This window comes from Scatophagus argus, chromosome 6 (assembly GCF_020382885.2).
Source record: "Scatophagus argus isolate fScaArg1 chromosome 6, fScaArg1.pri, whole genome shotgun sequence".
NCBI classification, from domain to species: domain Eukaryota; kingdom Metazoa; phylum Chordata; class Actinopteri; family Scatophagidae; genus Scatophagus; species Scatophagus argus.
This window is the reverse complement of record NC_058498.1, coordinates 15,574,279-15,594,914: the sequence shown is the minus strand read 5'-3', so window position 1 is coordinate 15,594,914 and position 20,636 is coordinate 15,574,279. Positions and strand designations below refer to the sequence as shown.

General features: G+C 41.2%; 2 protein-coding genes across 2 annotated transcripts; both read left to right on the top strand.

Moving 5' to 3' along the window:
* The first annotated feature begins 4,696 nt into the window (after positions 1-4,696).
* Positions 4,697-7,466, top strand: fpgt (fucose-1-phosphate guanylyltransferase). The gene is given in 5 exon segments (XM_046391708.1): positions 4,697-4,915; positions 5,055-5,222; positions 5,328-5,420; positions 5,804-6,394; positions 6,397-7,466. Coding segments are annotated over 5 exon segments (1,737 nt in total). The 5' UTR covers positions 4,697-4,842; the 3' UTR covers positions 7,209-7,466.
* Positions 7,467-7,772: 306 nt separating this feature from the next.
* On the top strand, positions 7,773-20,599 carry tnni3k (TNNI3 interacting kinase). The gene is made up of 25 exons (XM_046391707.1): positions 7,773-8,123; positions 8,307-8,415; positions 8,586-8,671; positions 8,965-9,062; positions 9,364-9,474; positions 9,592-9,690; positions 9,793-9,931; positions 10,133-10,277; positions 10,373-10,477; positions 10,587-10,681; positions 11,431-11,580; positions 11,665-11,748; positions 11,838-11,894; positions 12,528-12,620; positions 12,709-12,766; positions 12,842-13,036; positions 13,615-13,719; positions 13,797-13,849; positions 14,692-14,744; positions 15,211-15,343; positions 16,288-16,397; positions 17,680-17,739; positions 17,861-18,030; positions 19,513-19,592; positions 20,232-20,599. Exons 1-25 carry the CDS (start codon positions 8,084-8,086, stop codon positions 20,309-20,311), a joined length of 2,508 nt encoding a protein of 835 aa, XP_046247663.1. The 5' UTR covers positions 7,773-8,083; the 3' UTR covers positions 20,312-20,599.
* Positions 20,600-20,636: the final 37 nt, after the last annotated feature.

The window sequence follows — 20,636 nt, the reverse complement described above, 5'->3', positions numbered from 1 at the left end:
GGGATACTTGAAGGATAATGTGGTTTAAGGTGGCAGAATTCTTTGCTCTCAGTGCACCAGAGTTCTACAACCTTTCTCAAAGTATCCAATGAATGAAGGGGTCAGTAAATATGAAAATGAAATACACCTCTAAATACATCCTCTGTTCTTAAGACATTGTCTGAATTAAATTTTTTGTCCCAGCTCACTGCTATATAACTATCTAACTGTTTTCAGGTGTCTTTAACTTTCCTTTTTAGTATCAGTAAGAGTTTCTGTTGGACAGCCAATCACTGGACGCTTGCACATTTTGTTTTCACGCATATTTAGGTCCCTGGCATCTTAAAACAGGAATGTGGTTTATATGAAAGAAAGGTTTATATATGCAGAGAGACTTGCAGCCAAGCCTTAGGATGTTGTTGAGCATCTGCTGCCATGGTGACATGAACAACACCATGTTGAAAAAGAAGGACATTTCTGATTAATAAAGCTAATGTCATTTAGCAGGCTGCAGTAAAGTGCACTTACTAATGATTGTATTTGTTATCAGTGGATTAGCTGATGTGTACAGCAAGTAATTAGCCACATTCAGAAAAATACATGATTTGTTTGCTTGCAAGACCTCCTTCTCTGACGTCAAGATGGAGGTAAGATCAACTTTTTGCAAACTAAACCACAGAAATCACAGCCACCACTGAGGACCTGAGAGCTGATAGGCCTGGGAATTTGGGAAGTTTAGGGACTTGGGAGGGGGGGGGGGGGGGGGAGTGGTTTAGACTCAGTATATCTGAATTAGACATGGTTAAAGACTTTGTTAAAGCAAAATTACACAAATTAAAAGTTTTAATAAAATAAATCCAATGTTTTGTTTTTTCAAAGTCCTGCTTCCACAGCCAAAAATGAACTTTCATCCATCGTAAACTTACACAAGTGTTTTACTTGCATTGCCTGATCAAACTTCCACTTCCAAACTTGCTTGAGATCGCCGTCATGTGGCAAGATTATATTGACAGGAAATATCATGTATCATTGTACCATTAACTGAACAAAGAAAAAAATATAAAAATCTGACAATTTCATGTAGTATTTGGTTTTTAATAATAATATTACTTTCTTACATCATTTTTTTTCATATTTATACACAAGCAAAACCTTCCTGAAACATATACTGCAGCTTTATTTCTTTTGTGCTCATCCATAGGAATTTTTATTTGTTTATTTGGTTACAATAATACAGGGAGTATTTAAAAAAATATATAAATTAATCTTAAAAACACTTGAAAAAATAAAACTGCACAATGTAAAAAGATACATAACACAGAAATCAAGAGGAGTAAATAAATAAAAAAACTGATATTAGGCAACGTTGTAGACAATCTGAAACCACTTATCATATACTGTCTCCGTCTCGCTCAGCGCTTGTTTCTGGACTCTGTAACTTCGCTGATCACAGTGCGTCAAGCTTTAAGGTACTACGTTACAGATGTCCTCTAGCTTCTCCGCCTCAACAATCTGTGATTTATGGAGTTTCCTGAAAGCAATTTGTGACCACTGCAAGTTAGCTCTGTTAGCTGTGCAGCTAGCTGCACCTCCTCAGTGTACCGCCAGGGAGTGTCTACACCTCGACCACAGGAGCTTTGGACTTCCTGGAGGAGGAGGAGGAGGAGGAGATTTTCATGTTCAGGGTGGAGAAGCACCCAGTGAATTCTAATTGGGAGCAGCACTGAATGGGCATCACAACAACAGCTGGCTGAGCTGGCAACAGAACCACGTTCAGCAGCCATTACGACCATCATGACAGAGGTGAGGAGACTGAGGTGGACATTGGCGGAGGAACCTAAGACAGGAAGAGAGTCGCTGAATAAGAGAGAATGTAAAAGCCACATATTAGCATCACATCGCCTCTGGTTCACATCATGTTATCTTGGCATACTACTGTTCTGAGTTGTGTGAAAGTGAAGACAAGTGAAAAACAGCAGAACCGTCTGGATCAAAATTATCATTAAACTTCAAAGTAATGTCTACGATTCACACAGAACAATGAGTAGGTATAAAATGTTCATTCTGCATCACCTGGGTTTTGAACTCTGAGTCTTGTCTGTCCCCGGGAGAATCTCCCACTCTGGGTTTCTTAGAGTTCTCACCAATCAGGACCGCATCACCAGCTTCTTGGGAAAACTGTCTGACCTGCTTTCGTTTCCACTCAGAGTAGCTTTTATTGTGCTGACTATGTGCCCTCTTGAGATTTCTAAGAACCTGAAAGATCAGTACACAGGACTTATGCTACAACACATGCAATTTGTGATGTCTTTTAGAAGATTCCCAATCTCCCTACCTTTTCATTTAGCGCTTTGATGTCACTCAGTCTCCTATCCAGCTCATCCTCCGGGTCCTGTACTTCGAATGTTTCTCCCATGGGACACGTGTTCATCCCCTCTGGGAAACGGGGATGTCGGTGGAAAAGAAGATAGTATGGACTGTACTGTGTAGATCCCTAATATTTAATAAAGTTATGAAATGCAGTAAGATTTCAGTTTATATGTTAGATGCCACCTACATAAATGTATCCCACTAAAATGTGTTATCAATTAGTGGTTTACCTTTAAAAAACCAAACAAACAAACAAACCAGAAAACCCTCACCTGTGTTGTCGTGTTGATCCCATGTACAACAGCCTGCAGATGCACATCCCAATCATCATGTTCCTCACTGATATACTTCCTGAGGGCATGTGCTATGTTTTGGCTGGTGCGCTCATCCTTCACCATAAAAATACACAATGAAATGCCTCAACACAGATTCCAAGCAAACAAGTGGCTGATTTTTGAACAATGATGATCTATATACATAAAAAAAGCAAACACATAACCTGTACATAAGAGATCCATTATTGATTGTGATGCAGTTGTAACACAAAAAAAAATTCAAGATGTAAAAATAATTAGCTACATTAGAAATATATTTTCTAAGGATGAATTATACAATCTTATCGCAGCGTTTGTTTCCAGCATCTCTTCATGATATGACTGCTTGTTTGAATTTAGTCTTGCTGGCTTTTTGGGTGGCGTCTACTGCTTTCAGGCAGATTTGCCAGCACACTGAAACAAATGGATGTATGTAATATCAAACTTACGTGGCCAGTGGTTTGAGGATGGTACCCACTGGACACTACGTGTTTAATGTTCAACGCCTCGAAGATTCTGCTATTAAGCTGTGAGTAATAAAGAAGTGCATTTAAGTTACAAGGCCTTAATATACATGAGCAAGGGGTTAATAGGAAATTAAATATACAAGCTCAAAATTGTATTTTGAAAACATACCTGATCCACAAATTCTCTCCCTTGGTCTGAAATAATTTTTCGGACCATTCCAAACAAATAGAGTTTGGATATCAATACCGCTGACACCTCACTTGCAGATTTGGTTTGCATAGGCTCTGCAACAACCCATTTAGTGTACAGATCAGTCATAGTTAAAACATATCGGTTCTTTTTGGGTGTCTCCCCTAGAGGGCCAATAAGGTCCATTCCCAACACTTCCCATGCTTCTTTCACCTGTGGAGAGATTTGGAATTAGCACCACAGCTTGCATAAGTGTTTTCATGACAATAAGAAGGAGACCTTACCATGACTGGATACATTACTGGTACCACCTTTTGAATTGGGCCCTTCAGTTGACAGCGATGACAAGATTTCACCTGATGTATCAAGTCATTGTTTAAAACAGAAATTAATGCTGTGCATCTTGAAACAACAACACTGATGAGATGCGAAATCTGAATGAAGAATAAACTATAGAATAATCTGTTGTGCACATAAGTGCTCACACCAAGACCGTGTGAGAAAGCCACAATATTCAATTGTGAGTAAAACACTCCTTACCCAATTTGTGACATCTGCCTTTAAAGTTGTCCAGTAATATTTGGCAACCACCCTGTCTCTGGTGCGCCTCACACCATTATGGTTGTCCGTGCCAGGATTGCTGTGACACTCTTGCAGCACTGCCCGCCTTTGTTCATCAGACAGAACAACCAGCCTCATGTACTGCCTGCTGGGGCCAGTATAGAATAACTGATTGTCTGTTTACAGAGGGGAAAAAAAACAAAAACACATTTTACTGACTTGCTTCCATGGGTTTATATTAACACTAGCTTTCGGGTGACTTTTAACATTAGTAGCTAATCTATTAAATATTCTGACAGTTTGAATGAATGACATCCAACAAGTTATGAAAGGCACAGACATAAGTTAGATGTTCATTCATGTGCATTCTCTCTAACACAAATACAGACATTATTATACAAATGACAACTTAATAAAGCAACTACTGACAACTCAACCACATTAACAGCGAGTGAGCCAGACAGCTAACTTCAACCCTGTTTTGACTCACGTTAGCTTAAGTCAACTTAGCTAGAGATACCTGTGTATGATTGAGCCTGTTACCTTTCAAGACAAAGTTATCAGCCAGCCTGGTGACTTTCTTTCGCCTAACCCTGTCAAGCGAAGGCGATATTGTCCGATTCGCTAAATATTGCCGAAGGGCTGCGTATAATTCAACATCAAACATAATGCAACGTCATATGACTGTTGACAACAATCTACCTCTACAACCTGACCGCCAACTGATTCCAACTAACTCCATCAAAATGACATAAAAAAAATCCCGCATGCGTGGAACGAATCGGGCGGAGACGTAAGAGGAGCTGCGCACGCACTGAGTTTTGCGCACGCGCAGAACGGATCGGGCAGCAACCTTTAATGTCAATGCATCCATGTTTGTTGCTGTTTTAAACTTTAAGCGTGAAGCTTCACTTAAACGACACTACAGCGAGAAATTTAAGTCGACAGTGGAAGAGACATTATGAGTCACGAATATATTACAAAGTTGCGAGTTTCAACAGAGGCAAAACTCAGAAAATTCAACTCTCTGCGTGGTGAGTTTTACATTTGATGTATTTTACTGACTGTCTCGTGAAGTTCAATGAAATGATGTCCTGTTGCACGTAGCGAAAAACCTGTGGTTTCTTCTTTATGCGAAGTGTCATAGTTACTAGTTACTTTTTCTGTCTGAAGATCGAGAGGTGCAGCCTGGTGAGTTTTGGGACGTGGTTGTTGTGACCGCTGTGGATGCGAGCCAGAGAGAAGCGTATGAGCTGCAGATCAGTGAGAAAGCTTACAGGAAAGAACTTCCCCTTGGAATTCACTACAAAGTCTTCTCAGATCCGCCTGGCTCTAAAATAGGTGGGTGAGTCAGGCAAACAGTCTTCAGCTTCATCTCACCGTCCTCTGTTGCTGAGGGAGCCCAACAAAACACCACTCTTACTAATATGACCCTGTGCTTTCAAGGGAATGGGGGGTCCACTCTGTGCGCGCTGCAGCAGCTGGATGACATCTTTGGGAAGGCTTTGGGCAGACTGAGAGTCATCCTCATCCATGCAGGTTTGAACTTATAGTGTTATTTTGTTGTTGATGTTATTTGCCTGTCACTGAAGCTGACTAGTTTGATCATCGATTGATTAATCATTTTTCAAAAATGTCAAACATTTTGTTCTGTGAGCCTCTAAAATGTAAACATTTCCTAACATTTATTGTCATTTGTCGCAGTAAATTTAGAGTCTCTGGATTTTGGACTGTTGGTTTTTTTAAAAAAAAACATCAGATGTATGAAGTGTGTCAGTTTTGTAATAATTTTTCACTTTTTTTTTTTCAACCGCGGAAATAATATTTAGTCACTGCCACCCTGCGTTACACAGACATTTGAACTACTGCATGTGTCGTACGTGATGTTTCCCAATTTAACATTTCTCTTCTCATCCTTCCAGGAGGGTTGAGTCAACGCTTGCCCAACGCCAGCGCTCTGGGGAAGATCTTCACTGCCATGCCGCTTGGTGACCCTCTTTACCAGATGCTGGAACTCAAACTGGCAATGTATGTGGATTTCCCATCACAGATGAAGCCCGGTGTACTGGTGACTTGTGCAGATGACATAGAGCTCTACAGTACTGCAGACGATGAGAGTGTCAGGTTTGACAAACCTGGTTTTACAGCTTTAGCCCACCCCTCACCGCTGACTACTGGGACAACCCATGGCGTGTTTGTGTTGGATTCGTATGAAAAATCTACTTACTCAGAAATGGAGAACATTTCCTGCCTGCGCTTTCTGCACAAGCCGAGTATTGATGAGATGCGAGATAGCGGAGCTGTTTGTACAAGGCGAAACGGTTGTTTTTCCCTCTCTGATACTGAGTTTGTCTACACAGACAGCACCTATTATGTCAGCTTTGATACTGCGAAGTCTCTTCTCAATCTTCTGAAAGAGTTGCAGCCTTTGGACTGTGAGATAGACGCATACGGTGACTTTCTCCAAGCTCTGGGGCCTAAAGCCACAATAGATTACACCAGCAACACCACAAAAAACCCAAAGAGGAGAGCAGTCTGGTGGAAGTTCGACAAAAGATCTTCCATCTTTTAAAGGGAACTCCCCTGAATGTCATTCTCCTGAACAACTCCAAGTTTTATCACATCGGGACCACATCAGAGTACCTCTTTCACCTCACTGAGGATGCGGCGCTGAGGAGTGAGCTGGGTCTCCTGTCATCTGCTTTCAGTGTACATGTAAATGAAAACTCTGAGGGCTCTTCAGCATGTATTATGTACAGCGTCCTCGATCCCAGTTGCTCTGTGGGACCTGGATCAGTGGTGGAGTACTCCAGGCTTGGAGCTGGAGTTTCCATAGGCAGCTGCTCCATCATTAGCAGCTGCTGGGTCAGTGCAGGCCTTTCAGTGCCCAACAGAATCTTCATGCATTCACTGTGTGTGAATTACAAGAACCAAACCGGGTTTGTTTCTGTGGCGTTTGGGATTAATGACGACTTGAAGCACAGCGTGAAGGCCCCTGCATACATGGAAGAGCTGAAGCTTTTTGGTTTCAGCCTTGCAGAATGCCTGTGCCACTGGGGGCTGAACAATGAAGTCTTGAGGTTCTCTGGTGATGCATCCAGCTGTAGTTTGTGGAAGGCTTGTTTGTTTCCTGTTTGCTCTGACCCACAAAGCTCATTCTCAATGTCTCTGGAGATGCTGCAGGCCGTCCTGAGTGGCTCAGTGTTCACATTACCCAAAGACACAAAGCTTATGTCTATGCAAGAGTCCTTACAGTGTAAGAATCTGGAGGAGATGTTGAAGTTCAGGAAGGGACTATATGAAGACATCACACGGAGAAAGATTTGAAGGCAGTCTTTTTAACTGTGCTCTTGTGAGACTTTTTATGTTGTCAGTTTAAGTACGAGAGCACATTGATTGTGCCATTATTAGTATTAGTGTCTTACATGATCATTCAGTGATCAGATGATTTTGTTTTGAGTAGTAAGATCTGATATGGATTCTGTCATGTGATTCATTGTGCTATAACCTTTCATAAGGATCATCTGTAAAGTTTTGCATTTTTTTTTTCCTATGGAAAATATAACTTTCTGTTCTCTTTCATAAGTTCTTTGTTTATTACCTCATCTACATCACACTGTTTTAGCATTTAATTGGTGCTTTGATTTCAGTCATTTTTAGCTCATGGAAACAAGATAAGCAGTTAGTATGGCAGTGTCAAATGTATAAATGTACCCCAGCAGAGACCAGTTTGGGTCAAGGGGGTATTTTGACCATCTGGCGCACCTCCTGCTTCATCTGTGCTTTTCCTGTTGTGACAGGCCAGCATGTCTGTTGTGAAAATTGCATGACAGAAAACGTTTACTGGACCACTGAACTAGTCTTTTATTAGACAGATAAAAGAATACAAAAATGTAAATAGCTTCAGTTTCAGTTCATCATCCAGACTCTGCGCAGGACACTGGTCACCTGCTTTCTTCTTATACTGAACACACACACACACACACACACAGTCACACTGAAACACGCTTGCTTGCATTTGGAGGGAGATCAGTTGTCGTAGTTGTTAGGCATTCCGCTCAGAGGTGTTTATTTTTAGCTCACAGCCATGATCCCCCCTTTATCTGGACCTGTGCAATTGTGGCAGAGTGAGAGATTGTATTACTGCTTTACTCCAGTAAACCAAACTACACAGCACTTTTTACAATAAAAGGATCATATCAATGGGAAATTACAAATCAAGACCATCTCAGACGTGTACAGGTAATGGCTGGTTTGAGATCCTGTGATTTTGATGCCAGATGTGTTACTGTTCAGACCTTTTTAAAACTGCAAGTGACTGACTGAAGTATATACAGTATTGCTCAAATACGTAAGAGCAACAGTAAGCAATGGAAATAACATTGGTAAATTGTTATGGTAAACCCCAATGATGGCGCTGTGAAGATGAGTGGAAGAAGAAGGTGAGCGAGTCGTACTCCGTGATCATCGAGAAGTTGGAAGACGACCTCCAGCTCAGAGACAGTCAGCTTGTGGAACTCAGTCTGGCTTTCAGGTGATTTTTAGACTACAATTTAGAGACTAGGATTTTAGTCAGTTAAGTCTGTGCCAGTCATAGTATAAATCTAATTTAAACGGTGTTGATTATGTCGGTATGCTCCTCACTTTTCTGTCAGTCGGGTGTCATTTGTCACAAGCAGGTGATGTTGATTTTCTGTGGCTCAGCTCTGATGAGGCTTTTCAGAAGGTGAACGTGAGCTACCGAACTGAGAAGGGGCTGTCGCTGCTGCATCTCTGCTGTGTATGTGGAGGTATGCATGACTACTAGTGTCTATAAATAACTCCTTAACAACATGTGGCAGTGGGAGAAAGGATTAAAATGGTCTGACTGATATCATTGTCTGAATTTGACCTTTAACATAAAAGCTAGTCCCAGAAACAGTAAATATGATATTTGAAATAAATTATATAAAAAGAATATAAGGAGCTTGCCTGCCCCTTATATGTATAATGTTCCACCTTGTTCTTTTGTTCACAAGAAACATTTGAATTTTTGTTGAATGATGTATTTTCCCTGCTTATAATATTACATATTCTTTACAAGGTAATAAGGCCCATATTCGCACGCTGATGCTCAAAGGCCTGCGTCCTTCTCGATTGTCCAGGAATGGATTCACAGCACTCCATCTGGCTGCTTACAAGGTGATTGAGAGTTAAAGAACAATAAGCAGGGACTTAATATAACTTCAAAATGTTTTTTTTTTCCAGCTGCAGTCTATGTCTCACTTGTGTTGTTATGTGGTGTAGAGCTGTCTTGAGTTTTACCACATGGTGGAGTGCAAGTACACACAAAGCCAGCATGATTAGCTGCACCTCTGAAGTGCTTTGTTGTGATGTTAATGCAGGGATGAGGTGAAGGCAGAACAGCCGTGGCTTTATAAAGTTAAAGTGAGTGTTTCATAGTAATTCAGTAAATATGCTTTTGGATGTTTCTGTACCACAGGATAACGCTGAGCTGCTGACTGCTCTTCTCCATGGAGGGTCAGACGTGCAGCAGGTGGGTTACGGCGCCCTCACTGCCCTGCACGTGGCCACGTTGGCTGGGCACCAGGAGGTGAGAGCTGAGCCTTTGTCTTTAGTGAATCTGAGGAAAGTGATCAGCAGTTGTCGACTTTTCGTTTGCTTATGTGCATTCATAATATGCCCCCTCCAACCTCACCACCACCACCAGGCAGCAGACATACTCCTGCAGCATGGAGCTTATGTGAACGTTCAGGATGCTGTGTTTTTCACCCCACTGCATATTGCTTCTTATAACAGTCACGAGCAGGTAGGCAGGTTGCTCTCTTTAAACTCTTCTTCATTTTTAACCAGCTGAAATAAAAATGAATTTATACGTGTTTCTTCGTCTCTCTCTCTCTCTGCTTTTCAGGTGGCAAAGCTGCTGCTGAAGTTTGGAGCAGATGTGAATGCGAGCGGTGAGGTAGGTGACCGTCCGCTGCATCTGGCTGCGGCCAAAGGTTTCCTCGGCATCATCAAACTGCTGATGGGGGAGGGGAGCAAAGCTAACGGTGAGACTCCAAGAGGGCTTTCCTACATGTAGTTTAGGTTCACACGAGTCAGTGGAAAAAGAGCAAAATATCTTTGGTTATACTCAGTTGTAAAAAATCCTTTAATCTACTCCCAACACATTCACTGGCTTTACTGATTCTCTTTTCAAAAAGCCGTAGGGGACATAATCCATCCACAGATGAACTTGTCTTCTCTCTCAGTTAATGCCCAGGACAACGAAGATCATGTACCTCTCCACTTCTGTGCCCGCTTCGGTCACCATGAGATTGCGCGCTTCCTCCTGCAGGGAAACTTTGATGCACAGCCACACTTTGTCAACATCTACGGGGACACACCGTTACACTTGTAAATAGTTTGCAGTGTCAGTAGCCCCTCTGCACATTTATGGCAGGCGACAGAAGTGGACATGAAGGGCTGTATTGAATGTTGTGTTTCATCAGGGCCTGCTATAATGGGAAATTTGAAGTAGTGAAGGAGATTATTCAGCTTTCCGGCACTGAAAGTCTGTCAAAGGAGAACATATTCAGTGAGACACCACTTCACAGGTATTTGTTCACACTGTTTCTCTTTATAATGTGCATACTGTACATTGGCACATAATTGTTAATGTGTTATTCATGTTGCTCTGAGGTGATAATGAGTCTTGTGTCGCAGTGTGTGCACTTATGGCAAAGACCTGGAGATGGTGAAGTTCTTGTTGAGTCAGAATGCTATGAGCATTAACCATCAGGGCAGAGACGGACACACAGGTGACTCTTGACATGTTTTAAATCCAGTGGTGGAATGTAACTAAATAAAGAAACTAAAAAACTAGAACTAACTAAAAAAAAAACTAAAGAATTACTAAAATACTCTGCTTGAGTACAGACTAGAAGAATCTGTGCTCCACGTGAGTGCTCCGACTTCATGACATATGAAGAAAATCAGCTGAAAGTGATTAGTCATTTAATCTCTTAGATTATTTGTCAGTTATCAGAATTCGACTCATTGCTTAACTCAGTTTTCATGCCACATATTTCACAATTTCAGCTTCTCAATAGTGACAAAATTAAATTACAGTTCTGAATAATTTTGAGGTTTGAACTGTTGGTCGGACAGAACAAGACATTTGAAGGTGCCAGTTTGAGCTCTAGATAACTGCATTTCTCTTTGTCTTACATTTGGCAAACCAAACAATAAATAAACTAATAAAGAAAATAACCAGCAGATTGATCCACAATGAAAATAATTACATAGTTGCAGTTATAAAACAAATAAAATGAGTTGCTTAAACATTAATGTTGAGGAATGATATTTCATTACATATATGTTTCTTATTTAATTTTATTACTTTATTATTTTATATTAATTTTATAATTTTACTTAATTAGAGTAAAAAGTCCTAAAAGAAAAATCACATTTATTCACATGTGCAGTTAAATAAAGTGCAGAAGCGGCTGTGTTTTTGATTGTTCTTCAGTTATATGCATCATCAGTAATAAATGACGACTCTGCTTAGCTCTACACAGTGCCTGTTTTCATGGCCACATCCGCCTGGTGCAGTTCTTGCTGGACAGCGGGGCGGACATGAACCTGGTTGCCTGTGACCCCAGCAGGTCCAGTGGGGAGAAGGACGAGCAGACATGTCTGATGTGGGCTTATGAAAAAGGTCTGTTTGTGTGATGATGAGCTTAGCTATCAGGAAAGATCTGATAAAAACTAAGATTGCCACTCTTGTGTTTTTCAACCTCAGGTCACGATGCCATTGTCACCTTACTGAAACACTACAAACGTCCAGATGAGTCCCCCTGCAATGAGTACTCCCAGCCAGGAGGGGGTGAGTCACCTGTATAGAAATTAGGATCTGAGCTGAAAATCACATTAGTCTTCACATTAATGTGTCTGAACGTGTCGGCTCTCTTCTAGACGGTTCCTACGTTTCTGTCCCGTCTCCTCTGGGAAAGATCAAAAGCATGACTAAAGGTATCGAGGTGGAGTGAAGCACAGCAGATTTTCCCACTCTTCACATCACTGTCAGCCGACATAACAGCACACACTGTCAGTGAATCTGGGGACGATGTGAACTACAAATTTGTCTCTGGCTGCGAGATATTCATACTTACTTAGAAACTATTGATCTGAGTAGGAAGAAATCCGTGTTTAAAGCCTCTAAAACAAGGCACAGAGAGGGAATTATCTGTGGAGCTATTTGCTAAAGCAGGGCCCAAAATCAGTCTAAAGGAAAGTACAGGACACACATATTGTACCTTACTTCTGTTTAAGTGCTTACAATAGCAACAACATACTCCTTTTCCTGTCCAATCTTTGCAGAAAATATCTGTAGCTATTTCAATCAGCAAAACAAACAACAACAAAAAATTGCTTTGAGGCAACTTTTTTTTCCTTGGTACACATGTGATGTATCCATATTTGATTTTATGATACCCTGGCCATTATCTGTGTAATCTCTGATCTGATTATCAGCTGTGTTTTTAAGACAGTACGCCAATTTGAAAACACAGTGACTCTCAAAGGTGTCTTTATGTGGTTGTGATACATTAAACTGCTGCAAAGCTCTTCATGGACATCATATGAATTGTTGCTCTCTGTTTTCAGAGAAAGCAGAAGTTCTCCTTCTCAGGGCCAGCCTCCCATCTCATTTCCATCTTCAGCTATCTGAACTGGAATTCAATGAGATTATTGGATCAGGTAACTCAGCTCATTTGTCTTCGGTTCAGCCAATGTGCATCACCTAATCAGCTAATATTATTGAGCATTTCATCTGTTTCTCACACAGGCTCATTTGGAAGAGTCTACAGAGGCAAATGCAGAAACAAAATTGTTGCCATAAAACGGTACTTGCCCGTTTAACAAACCTCCAAATTTGACATTTCGGTAAGAGGAAAACTGAAGGGTTCTGTTATTTGTAGCTATCGAGCGAACACGTACTGTTCGAAGTCAGACGTGGACATGTTCTGCAGAGAGGTCTCCATCCTCTGTCGGCTCAATCACCCCTGTATCATCCAGTTTGTGGGGGCGTGTTTGGACGACCCCAGCCAGTTTGCCATCGTGACCCAGTATGTCTCTGGAGGATCTTTGTTCTCTCTGCTGCACGAGCAGAAGAGGTGAGAAAGTGTGTGTTATGCACTGGAGCTTATAGTTTATTATACTTTCTGTCAAAGACCACACGCGTGAGCTCATGATCTTTGGAACTTCCCTGTGATGTGATCACCTCTCACAGCTGTGCACACTCACAAGCAGCAATGCTTAAGACTTTGAAGACTTTGCTCACCAGGTAGAGTGCGTTGGCATGTTTCAAGGCTGAGTCGAGATCTCAGGAGATCAAATTACATTAAATAAAGGAAACTTAATCAGTTCATTTGATGTCACGCAGTTTGACTAAATCCTGATGTTGAGATTAAAAAAGTGCTCAGACTATCTTAAGGAGTTAACTCAGTGTCTGACTCTCAGTGTCTCATTATCCTCCTTGGGCTCGTGTCCTCACCCCTCACCCCCCCTCACCACCCCTCACCACCTCGGCCGGGATCAACATCGATCCAGATGAAATGTTCCGCTAACTGTGTGGCCAGGTGCTGTCTTTATAGACTGTCCTATTGATCTGTGTAAAGTGCTGTGTGTGATTGGCGGGGAGCATTGATCTGGTACTAAGTGGCTGCTGCTTTAATGATGTGTCAATGGACAGGCTTATCGACCTGCAGTCCAAGCTCATCATTGCCATCGATGTGGCCAAGGGCATGGAGTACCTGCACAATCTCACCCAGCCTATCATTCACAGGGACCTCAACAGGTGGGTGCCACAGTGGTAGTAGTATGTGGTGGGATGTAAGTGGCAGGCTGAAATAATAACACATGTGTTCCCTCCAGCCACAATATCCTGCTGTATGAGGATGGACACGCAGTGGTTGCTGATTTTGGAGGTAAGAGACATTTTGCTGTGTTTTGTTTAATGTGGGGGAAAACTAAATCTGCATTAATTTTATTTTTATAATAACAGTGAAGTGAATGAGTTGAACTGAAATCAAAGCTGTGTACCTTTTGAAAGAGGAAACGACTTTTCATTTGAGGGTAATTTGTTTCATTAGGAATAAAACTGTCTTAAAAAGCTCTTACTTACTTTAATCCACTCAGGAGTTTTTGCTGCAACAGTCTCACTTTATCCATTACGACCAGTAGCTTACGATGGCTAATGTTAATGTTAATTTTAATTAAGTTTGATTTTAGCAAAAGTTCAATAGGTATTGGTGCATAACTAACTTTATGACTGCTCTCTGCTTGTGTATCACCTACGATCAGGAGCTGCTGCTCAGAAAGAGTTTACATCACCTGGGTTTAATACAGCATTAATATAATGTTGTTAAAAACAAACAAACAAACAAACAAGAAAGAATAAAGGACAACAGGAGAAGTAGGAAGAAGAGAGTCTCACTTCTCCTGCCCAAACAAAACTTTGTTTTCTCGTGTCCTTCCCCTGTAGTTCAACACCAGCCACGTCACAGTGTCAACTGAAAAAGATTTCACTGTTTTAGTAGCCAACATTGTGATATATTTAGTTTTAACTGATATCTTTGCTATCACCCGCCCCCATACCCTCAGGTAATATTCAATCTGGCAGCCATATTTCTGTAGGTTTCACTGTTTCTTTATAATACTGTACTGGCTCAGCTCTGTGACCGAGTCTAAATGAAACAACAGCTGACCATCTCAAGTGCCAGTGGACGCACATTGTTTGACCATCGCATGTGCTCCTCTTCTTCTGCAGAATCCAGATTTCTACAATTTGTGGATGAGGATAACATGACCAAGCAGCCGGGGGTCAGTGCTGTTTCCACCTTTTGATTTATTTAAACAAATACTCTCACACCATCTGTAGCATCAATGGAAGTCCATGCTGTTATTTAGCAGGAGTTCCAGCCAGAGCTTTTGCTGCCTCTTGCCATCAATTACCCTCCTGCTAAAAAAAAAAAGGCGTTCATGCAGATCTTAACTCAGTGTGCTGACTCATCACTATCCAGAGTGCTTGGCCTGCACTTTGGTGTTAAGTGTGTCATGTCTCTTGGGAACTGTCTGTTGTGAGGAACTACTTGCCCTTGCTAGGGCACAGTGTTTATGTTAGCAGTCAGGGCTCATTTGTGTGTGTGTGTGTGTGTGTGTGTGTGTGTGTGTGTGTGAGTGAGAGAGAGAGAGAGAGAGGTGGCCTGATGTCTTGAAATACCACAATATTATGACTTTCTCATGTATGTTTATTTTTGTGTGTGCATCTTTGCGTGTGTTTATGCAGAACCTGCGTTGGATGGCTCCTGAGGTGTTCACCCAGTGTACCCGCTACTCAGTGAAGGCAGACATGTTCAGTTACGCTCTCTGCCTCTGGGAGCTGCTTACTGGGGAAATTCCCTTCGCTCACCTGAAACCTGGTATTTTTTTCATGGGCTCCTCGATGATATGAAGTGTCCCCCTGACAGAACTTTTTCAGCGGAGACACATTTTGACATGTCACTGGAAGAAAAGCACAGATGCAGATACTAAAAATGAGTGATGTTTAAAGTTTATTCAGCTGCTCCAGTTTAAGGGTCCTGCTGTTGTTCACGCTGGCTCAGTGTCACACTCTCATCGCTTACTGGGACACTTGAGCCTTTTTTATAGTTCTTTCTTTTTCTGGTTCCTTTTTTTTTTACTTTGACAAGACAGTAAGTAAGTCCAATGCTAAACTTTCATTATCCTCAAATTTAATTGAGTTTTAGTGTCCAGTTGGTCCAGATGTTGTCATTCTTTTAATGAGAACATTTGGCATCACTTTGCTATGCAAAAGCACTTAAAACCCTTAAAAAACAAAGTAGAGCTGAGACTGATGGGATTGATGTCATTGGTGTTGTGGGTATCTGCTCATTAACCAAAGTTTTGGATAAATTAAAATACAATTTTGACTTGTTGATGGTGCTGGAGAAGACTGTAAGGCATCACCAAAGTTACTACAGTGACTCCAATGGGAGACGTGAATGTCCAAATGTACCAAATTTCACCTTGCAGTTGATAAAAAGTTTGACTCAAAACCCTCAAATGTCAGCCAGTGTGTCATTAGGTTACATCATCTGTCCACCATGGATGTCTGTACAAAACATGTTAGTAAATCAATGTCATAGTTGTTCTAATATGTAAATCTGGACCAAGGTGGGTATCAACATACTGATATTTATGTCCCTGGAGCTAACATGACTACAGATATTTCACATTAATTTTATTATGTCAAAATTAGATGAAAAGACCTAAAATAAAAAGACATACAATCACAGCACAAAAAACTGTCAGACAACAGTTGATCATTTTTTACCTAAATTTAAGATGTTTCTCCTGTCCTCAGCTGCTGCGGCAGCAGACATGGCCTACCATCACATCCGGCCTCCTATTGGCTACTCCATCCCCAAACCCATCTCTGCACTTCTGATGAGAGGCTGGTATGCCTGTCCAGAGGTAAATGATATGATTTAACTTCTTTTTGAATTTCATTTGAGCTCTGATTAGCAGAGATAGTCACTGAAATGATAGCTTGTACTCTAATTTACAGTACATTTCATACGATGGTACACAATTCATATCCACACTATGTGCTTTACTGTGAAGTGCATGTACTCTAAGTGAGGCTGTTTTGTAGTTCCAAACTGTGAAATGAACTCCTTATAATCATTCCATGTAATTAGCTATTTAGACATACTGAAGCTGAGAGAGGTGACTGATGCTGAGTCAGCAGCTCCTGCAAACACGTGTAGCAGTAATGAATGGTGTCGACATGTCCCCAGGTCATACATTACTGCACAGCTTTTCTCATGTAGGAGCAACACGTGCCCTGGATGGTTTCTCCCTCTGCACTGAGATGTTCATATTTAGCCAGGCGTGTTTTTTTTCTCGGCCTCATTAAGACACATTTTAACACAGCTGAGCATGCTGGCACAATTCTCCCTCTGAGGTTCATCTCCTTCCTGTTTGTCATCCAGTTGCTTGCTCCCTCAGCGATGGCCTCATCCCTGTGCAACTTCACAGAGACACTTTTTTTAATGAGGGCATGATCTTATTGGGTCGTGTCAAAGTTTCGTGTGCATGCATCTCTCATGGTGCCTCACCTGTACAGTACACTGACTCCTGTGGGGTTTAAAAGTAGAACATGCTGCACTGTGTTTACAGGATTTGCACTGTGACATGTGAGAATGAAAGCTGCAGAGTAGGCAGATTTGATATCACTGCTCTGAATACTTTTTTTCTCTGTGACATTCATGTAATTTGAAGCTACTAAATGAAAATCACATTTATGATCATATAAACATTCAAGATCCAAAACTTGTTTTTAAAAGAGCATAAATCACTTGATTACAGTCCAAAGCTACATGCTTTTTTATGAAAAGCATTTGTTGAAATCCTTTAAAGACTTCTTGTCATGCTAATATGTGTTCACCTTTCCTGTGCCGTCTTCATTTCCCTGTGTTTCCATATTGAGGCAGTGCACAGACAGACCTTGGCCTCTCTCAGAGGATGTCATGTATAATTGAACAGCTCCAGGGTGGCCGTGTTTGTTCTTTTACAGTGAGGCAAAAGATCTAAGGACTGCTTTTGAAGCCGAGTTCACCTTTGCTTCATGTGTGGGTGGACTAAAATGAGCTCATACAAGACAGCTTTTGAGAGAATACACGTGTGTCTGTAGCTAATGCATCTGTTTGTTCAGCAATAATAATTAAAGATTTTTAAACTTTTTCCACTTCAGGACAGGCCTGAGTTCTCTGAAGTGGTTTCCAGCCTGGAGGAATGCTTGTGCAACGTTGAAGTATGTAATATCTCACACATTGTCGTCCCTCTAAACACTATGATGGATGACGTACTGTATGTGTTGTGATAATTAAATCCTGTGAGTTTCGACTGTATATCTGCTGATGTGTGTTTGGCAGCTGATGTCTCCAGCCTCCAGTAACAGCAGTGGCTCTCTGTCGCCCTCCTCCTCCTCTGACTGTCTGCTTGGGCGAGGTGGACCAGGCCGGAGCCACGTGGCTGCCCTGCGCTCCCGTTTTGAACTCGAGTACGCTCTCAATACTCGCGCCTACGCCTTCTGGACTCAGAGGTAAGAGGACTCAAACACCACCACAGACAGGTGAAAGTCCAGAGGGACAGCAGGATTGTTTACTGCACAATGGACAGACTGACACTCAGCCAGTCACCCAGCCATTAGCCTAGCAGTAGCCGAGTCTGGGTAAGGTTTTAATCAGCTTAAGTTGCTTGCAAGACACTTTGGAAGCCCTGCTCTTAAGTATTTCTAGTTTAGTGATTTAACAACAAAAGAAAAAAAATACTTTATGATTCTTGTTTGACACACAATTAAAAACAGCTGGAGCCTCACATTTAGGCAGTTTTGCAAATGCAGAAGCAAAGACTTTCCCTGTATATTGTCAAAATTCTTATAAAACAACCAATACACGGTGGCAGGCTGTAACTCTAACCAGGTTATTTTGAGTCATATGCATATTTATTACCCAAACACTGTGGAGGCAAATTACAGCATTTATAAAGGTGACTAACTAAAGTGAAGTTGTATCATGCAGTTAATCGTAGATAATCGCAGACTTGTAGTTATAATGAGCCCTCGTTGTTCCTGTGTTTACAGCACAACATTCATGAGTTTCCTTCAGCAAATAACACGTCACTGCAGTCGACTACTGAATCCTCCCTCTGAGATCTTTCCTCAGAGCTCTGACTCATTCAGAAACTGAGAGCAACTAAATATACAGACATAGTTTTTATAATCATCTTCGTAGGAGGAACACAGGTGCTCAAATTTCTTCACAATTTATCTAAATTTATTTATGTTATTTCTGCAGTTACAATGTGGATAAACTCAAACAGCTTGAACCAAGAAATCATGGTGTTGTTTTTCTCTGAGCAGAAATTCAATTGAGTGTTTTTGGCTTCAAATTCTCAGTGCACAAACATCATGTGTGGGCTTGCTCCAGTTTGTAGGAACAACTCCAGCTTACCAACTGCTACGGCCGTAACATTTAGACCAGTTAAGATACTTACAGCAACAACGAGGAGCGGAGTTGCTCGGATACCAAACAGGAAACAAAGGAAAGCAACTGCAATAAAACATGCATGGCATTCTGACTGAGGTGGAAGGCCTCCCCTGGACGTCTGGCTGAGTCTGTGTACTGTGCGTGTGTGTGTGTGTGTGTGTGTGTGTGTGTCAGAGGAGCCTGGTAACAGCCACTGTGACCCCAGAAACAGGAGGTGGGGTTAGTGTGGTGGTGCTATGACTCGTCAGTAATCTCCTGGTGATCCATCAAAAGTTAGACAAGACGGGAAAGAGTGAGCAGACTAAGTGTGTGTGTGTTCATCCAATCAAACCTGTCATCAATTTTGTATACTGTATACCTGCAGAGAAAGTGAGAGCAGCCCGGTATTAGGTCGGACATATTACATATTGAATTTCTGTCTGGATTCGTCTCATCTGTCTTTTCCACGTAAACAAAGTGGTAAATATTTCTACTCTCGCATTGCTTTGCAGTGGTTTAATGTATACGGGATGACTTTATGTATTTTTGTTTTTCAGTGAGCGGCGTCGTGCATCGGGAGGCCTTTCACTGGAGGAGCTCAGAAGGAACATGCAGTTTTCTCCCATTGATCGAAATGGTTTGTTCGCAGAGTACACATGCACAGATACTGCAGAGTGACAGTAATTCTGTTTGAAAGTAAAGCTGGTGCAGTTTAACGCTTTAGTACTTGTGTGTGGATCAGTCAAGATTCAAGTTCAGGTTGTTTTTCAGTTTTTTAACTTCAGGTTTGTGTTTATGTGAGCCTTAAATGAATTTATTTATTGTTTGTTTTATCTGGTATTCACTTTTTAATCTTCAAACCTTTGTGCAAATACTCCAAGTTCCGCTCTGGTAATTTAAGGCGTAAGTGCTTTTCTTTATTTTTCATTTATCTTCAAGGAATCCTACAAAAAGACAACTGGGTACTGTAGTTTTTAACAAACGCCATTCAAACTGGGGGAAAAGGTGTGCTTGTTAGGGACTATTTTCAGCAGCGTATGAATACACATTTGGTACTTTAGTGAGTATTTCTGTCACCAAGACAATTTAAGAGGGATTGACTTTTCTTAAAAGAAGTCATTGTTAGTTTGCATATTTTCATTTAATTTATTTATAACAATAATAATCATATAGATTTTCATTTGCCTTGTTGTTTGAATAAACGTTAATATTCACAAATGAAACTGATCATAAATGGTACGTCAGAGTGTCGCAGTTGTCACCGTCTCTTTTTCAGGGTACGTGTCTGATCCCATGAGCACCATGAGATTCTGCTCGTCGTTCAGCAGCAGCGGCAGCTTCGAGGACAGTAACTAAACCTGCTTTATTTTTACCTTATTAATCCATGCCTGTTTTTGACATTACATTTAAGGCACAGCTGCATAAACGGACAGTAGAATTAGTGGATAACCAAACTGTATTTAGTTGTAACATATTATATATGGATGAGTTGTGTATAACTTGTGTACTCTCAGTTCTCAGCATCTATTCTTGTGTTGTATTTGCTTCATCTGGTCCAAAAACGATTTTATAAGATTTAGTTGAGGCTTTTAGGTTTTGTAAACACTGACAAGCAAAACTGGAATAAAAGCTTTTGAGAATCCAGGACAATGTGAGCATTAATTTAATGGACACACAAATA

Excerpts from the sequence above, each read along its gene's own strand:
- tnni3k (XM_046391707.1), top strand. The coding sequence starts at position 8,084 with ATGGGAAATTACAAATCAAGACCATCTCAGACGTGTACAG. Across the intron at positions 9,063-9,363 it reads TCCATCTGGCTGCTTACAAG|GATAACGCTGAGCTGCTGAC; the intron begins GTGATTGAGAGT and ends TCTGTACCACAG. Across the intron at positions 10,278-10,372 it reads GGGGACACACCGTTACACTT|GGCCTGCTATAATGGGAAAT; the intron begins GTAAATAGTTTG and ends GTGTTTCATCAG.